Consider the following 16142-nt stretch of genomic DNA (forward strand, 5'->3'; position numbering starts at 1 on the left):
CGAAAGGTAATGAATTGGTTTGACCCACGTGCTGCTTGAAAATCGTCCCCTGGTGAAACAGGCTCAAAGAAAAAAAGTTCCTGATATTTTAGCGCCGAACGGAAGCACCGTAATTCCGAACGGGACCTGGCGGAAGCTCGTCGACAATGGCGGCAGGTGAAAACAATGTGGAACTGAAGCGAAAAGCTGATCAAACTCAGGATGAAGACGGAGAAAACGAGGAATGGGTCGGGCCCATGCCGAGCGAGGCCGCGACGACCAAGAAGAGAAAAGGTGGGTGCGATTTGTTTCGCACCGAGACAGAATTATCGTGCAATAACCTGAAATGAATGGCTCGGGTGGTGTGGGGGAAAATAACATATTTACAAAATGCTCGACGTTATTTCATTGCTTGTCCCAGTTCTGGAATATGAACGCGTCTACCTCGATAACCTACCTTCAGCTGCCATGTATGAAAGGAGCTACATGCACAGAGATGTGATCACACACATTGTTTGCTCCAAGTAAGTTTCTCCTTGTATAGCTATCTTCTCTGCGTCCATCTGTAGATGTTCATTGCTCAATGTCTATGTTGTTGTTTTTGTTTGTTTTTCTCAGGACAGATTTTGTCATCACCGCCAGTCAGGATGGCCATGTCAAGTTCTGGAAGAAAAAGGAAGATGAGGGAATCGAATTTGTCAAACACTTTCGGAGTCATCTTGGTAAGCTGCGATTTTTATTATTTGAAATTCCCTCCTTTACCTTTGCATAGAAATGTGTTTCAAATATAAGTGTATAAAAAATGAGCTCGCTCCAAATTGTGCAGGTGTTTATTTTTTTTTGTTTTGTTTTGCACAGGTGTGATCGAGAGTATCGCAGTGAGCGCTGACGGCTCTCTCTTCTGTTCGGTCGGCGACGACCAAGCCATGAAGGTCTTTGACGTCGTCAATTTTGACATGATCAATATGCTCAAGCTGGGGTAAGGGCAATTGCTCTGGTGCAATATTGTTTGGCTCTGAAATTGGACAGAACATCTGATGTCTGGTTTGATTGCAGCTTCTACCCAGGGCAGAGCGAGTGGATCCACAATCCCGGAGATGCCATTTCCACAGTGGCCTGCTCAGAAAAATCCACCGGCAAGATTTTTGTCTACGACGGTCGGGGAAGCGGCGACCCTCTCCATGTCTTTGACAAGATGCACTCCTCGCCGCTGTCGCAAATCCGCCTAAATGCCAGATTTCGGGTGGTCGTCTCGGCGGACAAAGCGGGAATGCTGGAGTACTGGACCGGCCTCCCCTCGGAATTCAAGTTCCCCAAACACGTCCAGTGGCAATACAAGACGGACACACATTTGTATGAGTTTGCTAAACACAAAACGTACCCGACCAGCCTGGTGTTCTCGCCCGACGGCAAGAAAATGGCCACCATGGCGTCTGACCGCAAAGTCCGAATATTCCGCTTTCTCACAGGGAAACTGATGAGAGTATTTGATGAATCCTTAACGGTAAGTCAAGGTTACTGTTTGTATTCATTCTTTAGTTTTCAAATCCCGTTGGTTTAGTTCCATTCTTGCGCCAGATGTTCACAGAGCTGCAGCAGATGAGGCAACAACTGCCGGACATGGAGTTTGGCCGGCGGATGGCGGTGGAGCGAGAGTTGGAGAAAGTGGACGGCATCCGACTCACCAACATCGTCTTTGACGAGACGGGCCATTTCGTCCTGTACGGTACCATGCTGGGCATCAAGGTCATCAATGTGGAAACCAATAGGTGATGGTTAACGCTAAAGAAGAAGGAAAAAAAGCAAATGTCAGATTTGTTTCTAAACCCCCCTTCCCCCGCAGATGCGTGCGCATACTTGCAAAGCAGGAGAACATCCGCGTGGTTCAACTGAGCCTCTTTCAAGGGGTGGCAAAGGCCATGCAAGTGGCGCCCACCGTGGAGATGAAGGCCTCGGACAATCCGGCTTTACAGAACGTGGAGCCGGACCCCACCATATTCTGCACCGCCTTCAAGAAGAACCGATTCTACATGGTGACAAACTGTCGTACTATCGAGTCGTACCATTTGTGACACGGTTTTCACTCACATATTCTGTCTTGAAGTTCTCCAAGAGGGAACCCGAGGACACCAAGAGCGCCGACTCTGACCGAGATATCTTCAACGAGAAGCCCTCCAAGGAGGAGGTGATGGCCGCCACGCAGGCCGAAGGCCCCAAGAGAGTGTCGGACAGCGCCATCATTCACTCCACCATGGGTGACATCCACATCAAGCTCTTCCCCGTAGAGTAAGCGGCTGCCATTGCCAACGACGCGCCTTATATGTCCCAACGAATGCTCACCTCGTGTTATTTTCATAGGTGTCCAAAAACGGTGGAGAACTTCTGTGTTCACAGCAGGAACGGCTACTACAACGGACACATCTTCCACAGAGTCATCAAGGTTTGTACTTCGGGCGGATCGCCCGAGACGGCTTGGTCTCTTGGGGTCCCCCAGGGCTATGTTTTAGAACTGCTGATTTTTTACGCTCTCCGTAAATTATCTCCCACCAATCCTCGTATGCATGGGAATTAAGTCCCCGCCGACTTTGTATCATATGACTACAGTCATGGTACTTAGACTAGAGTCAGCCAAAATGCGGTTACTGTCAATGCTAACTCAACTATGCAAAGCAGAGAGAGGGACATCAGATTACAGAGTTTAGTATGTGGGAAGAATAAAGATGGAAATATCATAGAGGACAAAATTCAGATTTGGGATACATTTTTGAGGCTGGCAGGACCTAATATGTACTTGAACAACACGTAGAAACACGACTCTCATAACTGTCGTCGCAAAAAAATATCATGTAGACCATTTTCTAGATTACATGATCTCGATTCTACGTTTCAATCTCAAAATCCCACAAAAGGTGGAATGATGTGCAGTTTTGAAATGGAAGCAAAACCGGTTTGGTGTCATCAGGGTTTCATGATCCAGACCGGAGACCCCACAGGCACCGGTATGGGCGGCGAGAGCATCTGGGGGAGCGAATTTGAGGATGAGTTCCACGCCACCCTGAGACACGATCGGCCCTACACGCTCAGCATGGCCAACGCGGGCCCCGCCTCCAACGGCTCGCAGTTCTTCATCACGGTCGTTCCCACGGTGAGTTCAGCCGGCGTCCCACAATTACCGTATTAAATGGTGTATAAGGCGCACCGGACTATAAGGCGCCTTATACATGGGAAAATACGGTAATTACTAGTCAAAGCCAAAGAGGTTTTGCTTTAAAAATCAGATGAATACGGAAAAAAATGTGAAATGGACTGAAGTTGTATATGCTCTGCAGCCTTGGCTCGACAACAAGCACACGGTGTTCGGAAGGTGCACCAAAGGCATGGAGGCCGTGCAGAGGATCTCCAACGCCAAAGTTCATCCCAAAACGGACAAACCGTACGAAGACATCAGCATCATCAACATCACCATTAAATGAGCAGACGTCCACTTCCTGTACCTTCTGTTTTTAATATTAAATAATACTTTTTTTTTTTTAACTTTAAACGTGGTGACTCACTTTAATCTGCACAATCAATTCTTATTCCTTAACTCATTCACTGCCATTCAAAAATTTGTTTGGAAATTGAACACATTTGAAATCGACGAAGAGCGCCGTTCCCGAATTTGCTCGGGCTTTCTTGTTCCTTGTCTGGGTGCCGATAAAGCACTGGCCATGTTTTTTCCTTCTACAATGGGGCAGCATTTGCCTTTTGTCCATTTTTGCGCTTTGTTTCAGCTCTTGTTAAAGCGCTATATCAATCATATAAATATTGTATTTTGTACATCCGCCCCCATTTCAGGCTCAGATAACTCCAGACCCATGTAACTTAGGAATTAACTTACGTCTGTGTAAGCTCTCAGTCGTACAGGAGGAACAGGAAACGTCCGAAACCTTCACTTTTGTACAGATGACGGCTGAAGAAACCTTCTCATCGTTAGGAATTAACTCTATTTCTGATGAAAGACGAGAGTCTACGATTTCTAATGCTGTGTTGAATGTCTATGTCGTCCTAAAACTCATTCTTCTGTGGGTCTTGGAATTCGAGTGACAATGACAAAAACCCTGGCACTGTAGTGGACATGTTTTTGCACATCGTCTGGCAGTGAACGAGTTAAGTTTTAAAAAAAATCCACATGCAGAAAACTGGTCAGTCAGTTTATTTGACAACATCACAATACCAATAATTTACATCCCAAAAATCTGTCATGGTGTTAGATGGGAACAAGAAGTGTTGAGGCATTTTGTGCTTCTACATTTGGATAAACTATGCATACACTGACATTTACTGTAGTTAAGTTTTTTTGGGTTACACAAGTAGTTAACATTACTGGAAAAAATAAACTCAAAGGTCATGTGTACTTGCCGACGGAGGAGCGGGGGGGTTCACGGGTTCACATGTCATGACGGATTAAGCTTGTCCAGTATTTTCCACCAGAGCGTCCACAAAAGTCGCGACGTCAATACCGGAGGTTTGCCTGCCCGACGACAATGAGGCAGCAGACAGCAAGTGCCTTTGCTCCATTTTAACGTGCAAAAGGAAAAAGAAAAGCATTTGAATTCAACACAATAAATATTGTCAGTAAACGTTTTGTTCTGTAACAGATATCGCAAACCCAAATAAAATTCACTTCCGATGACACTGAATATTGTTAACTTGGTCATATCCAAACATTTTCTTTTCGGAATCATATCTTTGTGTGTGTATGTGTCAATCACATTACTGGGATAACAATATTTAAAATGGCGGATGAATGAGCATTTAATGGCTCTGCTCAATCGATCGATATCCTACTTTCCATCCTGGCCTGGTGTATAAAGTTGGGCCTTCTTGTGCATTGGGGGAGGTGGCAGCTTTTTTTTCAGTAGGACAGTGCCCGCCCTTACACACATCAAGGCTCTTTCAACGTGTACCGTCAAGTTTTTGTTCGCAGGCCGGGGGGGGTGTCGATCTTCTAGGCCACGTCCAGGACGCCGGCGGCCACCAGTTGTCTGGAGAGCCAATCCAGGCCTTCGTGAAGGCCCATCCCGCTGCGAGCGTCGCAGCCCTGAATGTGCCAGCTTCTGCCGCAGCACAGCTTGTGCAGGCTCAGTAGCTCTGTCATCTCCTCCACGGAAACGGCCCCAGCAACGTCCTGTTTCAAAAAAGTAATCAAGAAATTATCCCAAAAGAGCAATGCGGGAGTAAATTTGCGCCATCACCACTTCAAATCATCCTTCCCCATTGAAATGAATGGAAATGGAACTAATCTGTTCAAGTCAACTGCAGATCTGGAAAGGCTCATGAGTCAGGTCACTCTGATCCGAAGGCTACTCTGTCCACATTCTCCTTTTGACCGTCCGGCTGTCCAGTACCTGTTTGTTGGCAAAGATAAGGAGCAGGGCATCTCTCAGCTCCTTCTCGGTCAGAAGTTTGGCCAGTTCACTGTGCGCCTCCATCAACCTGTCCCGATGGCAGCTGTCGATAACAAACACCACCGCTGCGTGCGACACGGGGGGGAAAACAACGGTGACATTTAAAGGACAACCAACGTCACTTTTTTGTTTCCTAACTGACATCAGAAAAACGTTTTATAGCATCTAAAATACCCAAAACACGCAGTATGATATTTTTATTCAAATGCAAAACACCAATACAAATGACTTAAAGTGTCCAAAATCTGCAAAAAAATTGAGCTGCGAATTGGACATTTTCAGAAAGTCGCGCCCCCAGTTCGTGACGTCGCGCCAAGACGTCTTGCATTGCTGGAGAATCAAAACAATGGCTTCAAATTCGGAGAATAAGCTTTCTTGTTACACATCCACTTCTGAATATGATTCAAATAGTTCTGAAGAGAAAAGCATTCATGTTTGCAATCGATTAAAGAATTTATTCCGTGCCATTTTGAGGCAACATTGGGGGGAAATGTATCACCAAAAAAGAGGCATAAAATGGCGACCAAGCTCCGTGTGAGGAATTAATCAGCTCGTTTTCACAGGCTGATAAATTCCTTACATGGAGCTTGGTCGCCCTCTTCTGGCTCTTTTTGGTGCAACATGACGTTTTCAGACCAAAGAAGTACAGCATATATATGGACGTGATGGAAGGACTGCTACAACGTGTCCTTTTTTCGGTCAGGGGCGTTCCTTCAGTGACGTCACGTACGGACTCGTCACCAACTCAAAAACAAGACTTCCGGAATATTCAGCGCGAGTCATAAAGGACAACCGCTTTTTTGTTTCTTAACTGACATCAGAAAAACGTTTTCTAGCATCTAAAATAGCCAAAACACGCAGTATGATATTTTTAGTCAAATGCAAAACACCAATAAAAATGACTTAGTGTCCAAAATCTGCAAAAAATTAAGCTGCGAATTGGGCATTTTCAGAAAGTCCCGCCCCCAGTTCGTTACATCACGCCAAGTCTTGCATTGCTAGTGAATCAAAACAATGGCTTCAGATTCTGAGAATATGCTTTCTTGTTACACATCCAGTTATTCAAATAGTTCTGAAGAGGAAAGCATACATGTTTACAATCGATTAAATTTATTTGTGCCATTTTGAGGCAATATTGGGTGGAAATCTCTCACCCATAAAAAGAGGCACATAATGGCGACCTCCTGTGGCCACCTCCGTTTCCACAGGCTGATAAATTCCTTATATGGCACTTGGACGCCCTCTTCTGGCCTTCTGGCGGCTTTTGGGTGCAACACGAGGTCCCCAGACCAAACAAGTACAGCAAAATACATTGACGTGATGGAAGGACCGCTACAATGCGTCTTTTTTACGGTCAGGGGCGGTCCTTTAGTGACGTCACGTACGGACTCTTCACCAACTCAAAAACAAGACTACCTGAGTATTCAGCGCGAGTCTTAAAACGTAAAATATAGCTACAGTAAAGTCTCGTTATATCGATATCGGATATATCGATAGTCCCGGTTATATCGATACTATTTCTATGCACGCACAGAGAAAATTACATGCAAACAGGGTTGGATATATCGATAGTCCCGGTTATATCGATATTTTTTCGGACTCCCTTGAATATCGATATAACGAGACTTTACTGTATATGCGGTGGAATCTTTGTAAAATACGCTCAGTAGAAGTCATTTGAAGCCATTTTACAAATTATGGACACAACTTGTCCGCAGACGTCGGTTGTCCTTTAAGCGTCTTTCTTCTTCCGCTCCAAATATTGATTGGTTGACGTAACTCATTCACTGCCAGATGATGCACAAAAATGTATTCACTCCAGTGCCAGGGTTTTTATCATTGTCACTCGAATTCCAGGTCCCACAGAATATTGAGTTTCAGGACGACATAAACCTTCAATGCAATGTAAGAAACCTCAGACTCTCTTCTTTCATCAGAAAAAAAGAGTTAATTCCTAAACTATATGGGTCTGGAGTTATCTGAGCTTGAAATGCGGGCAGTTGTGCAAAATACAATGCAATTTTGGTTTATATAGCGCTTTAACAACAGCTGACGCTGAAAGAAAGCACTAACATAAAAAAGGGAAATGCTGGCCCCTTGCGGAAAAAAAAACAATTGCCAGAGGTATGACCAGCGCTTTATCGGCACCCAAGCATGGAAAAAAATCCTGCGTAAATACATTCGGGAATGGCAGCGAATGAGTTAATTTCATCCAAGGATTTGGGGATATTTGTAATATTGTACAATTTGTGAAGCTATGCTACCTTGAGTGTTGAGATAATAGTGTTTCCACAATGGCCTCAGCTTATGTTTTCCGCCCACGTCCCAGATGGTGAATTTCAAGTTCTTGTATTCCACCGTCTCCACGTTGAAACCTTGGAAACGAACATAAACGGGTGTCATACGTTAGCGATCGATACGTGGAGCGACGTCATTTTCCACTTGAAGTGACCGAGAGCGTACCGATGGTGGGAATGGGCTGCATGAACTCATCCTGCTTGAGCTTGAAGAGGATGGTGGTTTTACCAGCGCCGTCCAGTCCCAGAGTCACCACGCGGATCTCCATCTTGGGACCGATGTGAACGCGGTTGTCCTGAAGGGGGAGCAGATGGAGTTTTCGGCGCAAAGATTTGGGGTGCTGACTTTGTGGGGACTCGAGAGTGTACCTTGGTGAAGGTGACCGGGATGCCGGCGTCCAGCTGGATGTGGTCTGCCAACTCTGTGAACTGATGCTGCTGCTTCTGAAGAGTCTCCAGAAGACAGTTGATCTCCTGCTTGGCCAATACAACCCTGCAGTCGTCCTAGAACAGGGGAGCTAAAGTCATTTTTTGTGCACAACAAATTAATCAAAGGCTAGTTTTCAAATTTCAAGTAAAAAATAATAACTGTTATTGTGGTTTACATGGGACCATTTTAAATTTTGGTTCGGACTTTAGCGAGCATCATGTTATTTTCCAAGTTTGATTTGCTTTCACGGGCCGAATAAAATGACATGGTGGGCCAGATTTGGCCCCCAGGCCTTGACTTGGACACCTGTGATGTAAAGGATTAGCCGGCTATCTGAATAGAAAGAGAGATAGCTAGTTTGGTCGCTCTGTTGCTAGCTCGCTTGCTAGCTAGCTCAATAGATGATCATGGAATTTCACAAGTTTGATTTGCTTTCGCGGGCCGAATAAAATGATGTGATGGGCCAGATTTGGCCCTCGGGCCTTGACTTGGACATCTATGATGTAAGGGAGTAGCCAGGTATCTAAATAGAAAGAGAGCTAACTGGTTTGGTCGCTCTGTTGCTAGCTCGCTTGCTAGCTCAATAGATGATCATGGAATTTCACAAGTTTGATTTGCTTTCGCGGGCTGAATAAAATGATGTGATGGGCCAGATTTGGCCCTCGGGCTTTGACTTGGACACCTATGATGTAAGTGAGTAGCCAGCTATCCGAATAGAAGGAGAGCTAGCTAGTTTGGTCGCTCTGTTGCTAGCTAGCTCAATAGATGATCATGGAATTTCACACGTTTGATTTGCTTTTGCGGGCCAAATAAAATGATGTGGCGGTCCCGATTTGGCCCCCAGACCTTAACTTTGACACCCGTGTCCTAAAAGGATTCATCCGGTCGGTAAGGCAAAAAAACGAGTGTGGAAAAGCATTTGCGCCCACCTGCTGAAGCGTCTTCTCGCAGTGCAGGCAGGCGGTGGACACCTGGGACAGCAGGATGGTCATGTCCTCCTGCTGCTGCCTGAGCCAAATGAGCCTCTCGCGGACGTGGGCGTCCACTACGCTGAGCGCCATCTCTTCCTGACGACACAGCGTTTCGTGGAGGTCGGCGAAGTAGGCGCGTACGCAGGAGCGAGCACTCTCCGCCGTGCCAGGCACCTGGCCGAGACATCGAGGCCATTTAGCATTTTAGCCCTTTGAAACGCGCCAACGGTTTCGGCGCGCTCACATGTTCCGTGTGGGCCATGCCCACGCCGTCTTCCACGATCTGCTCGCCGCCCTCGATCTGCTGCACAATCCCGACTAGCTTCCTGGAGTAGTCCGACACTTCTTCAGTGAACGTGCGGATGCAGTGTGCCATGTCCAAGATGGAGGCTCGAATTTGGTTGGCCTCCGTCTCCAGGACGGCGTGCTGAACAAGGACAAGAACGCAACCGCAAATGTGAGTAACCGGAAATTGAAGACTTCTGACGAAGTAATACGTCTGTGTAATCTCTCAGTCGTACAGGAGTGGTCCATCAATGAAAAGGTTTCTTCAGCCATCATCTGTACTTCTTTGAAGGTGTCGGACGTTTCGATGCTTCTTCAGCGAACTAAAGTCTAACTGGTAGTTTCGGCCCTATATATATATCCCTACTGTCCAGACGTGGCGGTGCCGGACTCTGCTATGATTGGTGCCTGCTCTCAGGTTGGGGGGAGCAGAGGACTACTCCCTGCGGCTCCGCTGATTACCTCTATTGTCCTGACGGATTACTTCTATTGTCTTGCCTGAGTATGAGGTCTACGACTGGCCTGATTGCCCCATTTGCGCTGGTATCACCTCATCAGCATAACTAAGCCTATGTTGCCTAAGCAGTCGGTTGTACGAACGATCCAAATTGAACTTCACTCCACAATGGCGGTTCAGTGCAGGATTTTGCTGTTTTATCAAAATAGCTTCTTTTACTCCCCTTTCAAACCATCTATTTTCTTTCGCTAAGATTTTAACCTCTTTGTCGTCAAATGAGTGGTTGCTAGCTTTTAGGTGCATATGTACTGCCGATTGAGGCCCACAAGTATTTTTCCTGTGATGTTGATAGTCTATTTTTGATAATTTGTTTAGTCTCCCCAATGTATTGCTCTTTACAATTTTCTTTACAATTTTCATTCATACTTTCGTTCGCTGAAGAAGCATCTTGGATAAGAAGCAAAACGTCCAACACCTTCAAAGAAGTACAGATGACGGCTGAAGAAACCTTTTCATCGTCTGACGAAGTAAGTTTCAACTAGCATTTTGTGTGTGTTTTTTTTCAGCGACCAACCTTGTGTCCCTGGTGCTTGCCATATTCCTTGCAGACGCAGCACATGAGCGATCCAGGCTGGCAGGCCTCCTCCAGGCAGACGAACTCGATGGCGTGCACCTGATGCTGCGGGCACAGTGTCTTCTCGTGAGGCTTGTCGGCCAGCGGCACCCGCCGATGTTTGGCCAGCGTGCGGGTAGAATGGCTGAGCTGCGAGCACTCTGCGCACAGGTGGGTGGCGCACACGGTGCAGTACACGGTGGCCGTGTGGCTCTCGTCCTCGTCGCAGCGGATGACGCACTGCTGGAGTGGACGACGCAACGCCGGGGACAAAGAAAATGTCAATCAAACATGTACAGCACAGGTGTCAAAGTCAAGGCCCGCGGGCCAAATCCGGCCCGCCACATCATTTTTTTTCGGCCCGCGAAAGCTAATCAAACTTGTTAAATTCCATGATGATTGCTAAAATCTGAGCCAAAATTTCATATTTTTGGATGTCAACCACAATAAAAGTCATTATTCTTGACTTCAGATTTGAAAACGAGTTATTCATTAATTTGCTGTGTGCTCTATATGTAATATTTGAAGGGATTTAAACATTCTAATGGGTTCCCCAAATTCATAACGGCCCTCGAGAGGAAATCATAACTACAATGTGGCCCGCGGAAAAAAATGACTTTGACACCCCTGATGTACAGTGATACCTCAGTTTACAAACCCCTTGCCTGACGAATTTTTCGGTTTACGAATGTTAAATTTATGACAATTTTACCTTGGCATACAAACTATTTTTAGGGATACACACGGAGCCCGTTCTCCTAACAAGAAAATGGCAGCCGACACATTTTTTACCTCTATTCCCCGCCCCCAGTCTTCGGTTAAAGCCATGTGATTGGTCAAGAACGCAGCAGTGAGCGGAGGTGGTTTAAACGTTATAGACAGGCAGACGACAGAGAGACAGTGAGAAAATGGAGAGAAAACAGTGAAATTTGGACTAGTTTAAACTTTGATAGTTCAAAGGCAGGGTGTAGACTGCAAGGTTAAAATATTCCATCAATGAGGCTCCACAAACAACCCGCACAAGCCATCTGTACACGTGATGCAAAAAGCTATCAACCCAGCTAATCAGAACACAATTGATGAGGAACTAGATAAAATTATCGCAGAAAAAGCACCTACAAGGGCTCATTCCTCAAGATGATGAAAGAAGAAGGGTACGCAAGTGTTTAAAGCTGATGAAACCGGCCACTCCATTCCATCAAGCCATCAACGACCATCACAAAGGTATATAAAACGACTTTATTATACAATACAGTATACAGTTTCTTTCTTTAATTATAATACCATAGCACATTTATTATACATAAAATAAGATATATTTTGTGTAGTTTTAAGGCTTATTTAGTAGAAAATTATGTTTTATGGGGGCCTGGGAATTGATTATTCTCATTTTAATGGTTTCCAATGGGAAATGAAATTTTGGGATACACACTTTTCGCCTTACACACTGTCTGGGAACCAATTAAGTTCGTAAGCCAAGGTATCACAGTATTTGAAAGCCGCGTCGATCCGAGGTTTGGGCGTACCTCGCCCATTCCCCTAAGGGCGTCCTCTGCCATTCCCGATGGGTTGGTGGCGCCGTTTTGCAGTCGCTCCAGAAGTTCCAGCAGGGCAAAGTTCTTCTTCAGACCCCACACTCCAGAGTCACCTACACGGGAGGGATGGACCAGTTACACCAAGACGTCTGATGCAGTTGGCTATTCGACAATTTTTAGGGCACTTTCACTTATTCAGAATCAGAATCATCTTTATTGTATGTAGAAAACACAAGGAATTTGTTTCTGGTCGAACACGCTGCACTAGTATCATCATCAAAAAATTGCAAAGAGACAATATACAGTTCCATTTGGGCTACTGTTCAAAGAGTTAATGGCTTGGGGGTAGAAGCTGTTTAAATGTCTGCTGGATTTGGTGCGCATGGATCGGTAGCGCCTGCCTGAGGGGAGTAGCTGGAAAAGGTGGTGGGCAGGGTGCGGAGGGTCCAGTAAGATTTTCCGCACCTTAGTTTGGATTCTTGCAGTGTGCAAAGCCTCAAGAGTGGGCACCAATGATTTTTTCCGCTTTCACTGCCATTCACTAATCGGGAATTGAAAATACGTAGAGCGCCATTCCCAAATTAGTTAGAATTTTGTTTTTTTCTTGCTTGGGTGCAGATAAAGCGCTGGCCAGACCTCTGGCAATGTTTTTCCCTTACACAATGGGGCAGCATTTCCCCTTGTTCAATATTAGTGCTTTGTTCCAGCATCAGCTGTTGTTAAAGCGCTACGTATATCAACCAATAGATATCGTGTGGCTGCCGCTGCTCACCCGCAGAAAAAAATATCCTGTAACTGTAAAGTGTCCTTGAGAGTTTTGAAAGGCGATTATAAATGAAATGTATTATTATGATTATTATTATTAATAATATTATGTATTGCATTGCATTTTGGACATCGGCCCTCATTTCTTTTTTTCTGATGAAAGAAGAGAGTCTGAGTTTTCTTACATTGCATTGAATGTTTATGTAAGTCCTAAATATTCAATATTATGTGGGTCCTGGGATTCAAGTGACAGTGAGAAAAACCCTGGCACTGAAGTGGACACATTTTTGCACGTCGTCTGGCAATAAATAATAATACATTTCATTTCTAAGCACCTTTCAAAACTCTCGAGGTCCCTTTACAGTCACAGGATCATTTTTTCTGCAGGTGACAAGCAGCAGCCACACACGCCAGCGTTCAGAAGTAACACAAATAGATAGAAAGCTAGCCTGCTAGCTAATAGATAGCCAACTGGACAGTTAGCTAACTAGCTAGATATCCATATAGCTAATAGATAGCAAATAGATAGCCAGCTAGACAGTTACCTAATTAGCTAGATAGCCATATCGCTAATAAATAGCCAGCTACATAGCTACATGTGCTAATAGATAGCAAATGGATAGCAAATGAATGAGTTAATTAGAAACAGTGCCGCTGTAAAGTTGATAACTTACGAAACACCTTTTGAGCGTTCACGATTACAACTTCACAAAAGTCTGTGGTTCTGCACTCCTCCCCCCTCAAGAAAAAAATACTCACCAAGCTCTGTCACCTGCCGGTCGAAAGGGCAGCGGACTGCCCGCCCGTGCAGAGGTAGCCGGGTGAGGCAGTCGTGGCACACAGTGTGCCCGCACAGCAGCAGGCGGGGCACCTTGTCGCCTTGGAGGGAGAAGACGTCCTCACACACGCCGCACTCCAGCACCTGGGGGTCAACACACGCAAAATCAGGACCATACTTGCAAGTGGGTGACTAATGACGTCACACATGTACAGTGATTTGGGACAATATGGAATTGTTCCGTTTGAAAGAAATGTGTGCATGTACACTACTCAGAGCACACAAAAACACAGAGTAAGAGTTCTCTCACACACTTATACACACGCACAAATACTTAAAACACACACACTCGATGTCATTCACAAGATGCTACATGAGACTAACGAGTGGCATATTACAATTTTAATGAACGAATATTTAGCTATGACATTTCCAGCAAGATGCTATTCAACTAGTGATCTAGGTCCTAGTTCTAGTCGATGCGGCCGGCGTTGAGTCTCGCGTCTGTACCCTCGAAGGCAATGTAGCGTCCCTAGAAGGCCTTGCAAAAAATGGCCCAAGCAAAACCTTTGATCGTGTTTGAGTTGCGGTTTGTACATTTCCCCAACCTTGACGACGCCTCCGTGAGCCATCCGGCCGTGGCGAACGCACGGCTCCGTGGTCGTTAGTGAGACCTGCTTGTTTATTCCTGCCGCAGAGGCAGCCATTGCGATGTCTGCGCTGAGCAGACTGAGCATGCGCAGAACGTAACTGGGCATGGGCGGGACACACGCATCCAGCCCTGCCACACTTCCGGGTTTGCCACGGATCTTCGTGGCGAAAAGGTTTCTTTATTTGCAACGTCATTAAAAATCTTCACGATTGATGTATCCATCACCTAAACGTTTAATATGAAAGCTTTGAAAATATACTGTTCTGGGATAAATTAATATTTTCATTTAAATATCCGTAGTTTTAACCCTCAACCATTTCCGCATTCTAGAAAACTCCATCATTCCGTTTCCAAATTCAAAATGTTCAAGTCTTTCAAAACAACTATTTTCAAAATGCCAAGAAGCCCAAGCTCCCAAAATAACAGTTTCATTTCACAGTGGAATTGCTACTTTTTCTTCAATTACAAAATTCCTTCGTAGCTGTCCATATTGTATCACGTGACAGGAAAAACCTAAAATAACACAAATAAGACAATGGGATTTTGTTCGCTCAAATACTGAGGTCAGCGGTTCTTATTTGTTACATTTTTACAACAATTACATCAAAGTCAATGCTTAAAGGACAACCGACGTCACTTTTTTGTTCCTTAACTGACATCAGAAAAACGTATAGCATCTAAAATACCCAAAATACGCAGTATGATATTTATAGTCAAATGCAAAACACCAATAAAGATGACTTAAAGTGTCCAAAATCTGCAAAAAATTGAGCTGCGAATTGGGCATTTTCAAAAAGTCCCGCCCCCAGCTCGTGACGTCACGCCAAGACGTCTTGCATTGCTGGAGAAAACAATGGCTTCAGATTCGAAGAATATGCTTTCTTGTTACACATCCTGTTATGAATATGATTCAAATAATTCTGAAGAGGAAAGCATACATGTTTGCAATCGATTAAAGAATTTATTCTGTGTCATTTTGAGGCAAACAGGCACCCAAACATGGCCACCGCTGTTGTGAGGAATGAATCGGCCCGTTTCCACAGGCTGATTCCTTCCATGGAGCTTGGACGCCCTCTTCTGGCAGCTTTTGGGTGCAACACAAGGTTTTCAAACCACACAGTACAGCAAAATACATTGACGTGATGGAAGGACTGCTACAATGCGTCTTTTTTACGGTCAGGGGGCGGTCCTTTAGTGATGTCACGTATGGACTCGTCACCAACTCAAAAACAAGACTTCCTGAATATTCAACACGAGTGTTAAAACATAAAATATAGCTATATGCGATGGAATCTTGTTAAAATACGCTCAGTAGAAGTCATTTGAAGCCATTTTACAAATTATGGACACAACTTGTCTGGAGACGTCGGTTGTCCTTTAAGCATGTTAGTAACCCCCGCAACCTGTACACATCCTCAATTAAACACTGTATACCAGAGGTGTTGAACTCAATTGTGAGGGAGATGAAGGAAATAGATACATTTATTTAGCCATATTAAACATTGCCCAAGATAAAACATTAAAATAGTAAGTTTAATCAGTATAAATATTGCTTTGCTTGTAATCGTTAGATAACAGAACAAAGAGGTGGTGTTTGGTTGAAGACATATGTTTCAGGTGCCAGAAGATCTAAGGGGAGCCTGCTGGCAGACACAAAGGAAGTGTGAAATGACAACATAACCAAATGCTGGACAACGCAGATGAAAGGAACTGACCAAACACTAACTCGGCAGGACGCAACTTTTGATCTACCACCCAGCCCGCCTGGAGGTCGGGAAATACCTTGGGAAAAGAGACGCGGAACCAGATCCCAAAGGACCACATAGGAACTTGATTTCTTTGTGTGGGCCAAATTTGAATATGCATGTGGTACGCCTTTAAATCTGAGCTGGTATTTGTCTTTCGTCTCTCTTGCTGATTTGGGGCACAC

General features: G+C 44.9%; 2 protein-coding genes across 3 annotated transcripts; one reads left to right on the forward strand and one right to left on the reverse strand.

The window, feature by feature from the left end:
* Positions 1-121: 121 nt before the first annotated feature.
* On the forward strand, positions 122-4656 carry ppwd1 (peptidylprolyl isomerase domain and WD repeat containing 1). Its single transcript, XM_089020747.1, has 11 exons — positions 122-273; positions 401-503; positions 598-701; positions 838-958; positions 1036-1483; positions 1558-1748; positions 1823-2012; positions 2084-2265; positions 2338-2419; positions 2942-3124; positions 3309-4656. The coding sequence occupies exons 1-11, from the start codon at positions 147-149 to the stop codon at positions 3450-3452; spliced, it is 1875 nt and encodes a 624-aa protein (XP_088876873.1). The 5' UTR covers positions 122-146; the 3' UTR covers positions 3453-4656.
* Positions 4158-14297, reverse strand: trim23 (tripartite motif containing 23). 2 transcript variants are annotated; one of them, XM_089020749.1, is made up of 11 exons: positions 14169-14297; positions 13542-13704; positions 12009-12130; positions 10444-10722; positions 9372-9554; positions 9086-9301; positions 8096-8230; positions 7893-8022; positions 7694-7804; positions 5370-5494; positions 4158-5149 (listed from the first exon to the last, which is right to left on the reverse strand). In XM_089020749.1, exons 1-11 carry the CDS (start codon positions 14295-14297, stop codon positions 4970-4972), a joined length of 1773 nt encoding a protein of 590 aa, XP_088876875.1. In that variant the 3' UTR covers positions 4158-4969. The 2 variants fall into 2 exon arrangements, with proteins under 2 accessions (XP_088876875.1, XP_088876876.1); XM_089020750.1 differs by having other exon boundaries at positions 10444-10725; positions 14169-14276.
* Positions 14298-16142: the final 1845 nt, after the last annotated feature.

This window comes from Hippocampus bargibanti, linkage group LG18 (genome assembly GCF_051943395.1).
Source record: "Hippocampus bargibanti isolate YZ-2025 linkage group LG18, ASM5194339v1, whole genome shotgun sequence".
Classification (NCBI taxonomy): Eukaryota; Metazoa; Chordata; class Actinopteri; order Syngnathiformes; family Syngnathidae; genus Hippocampus; species Hippocampus bargibanti.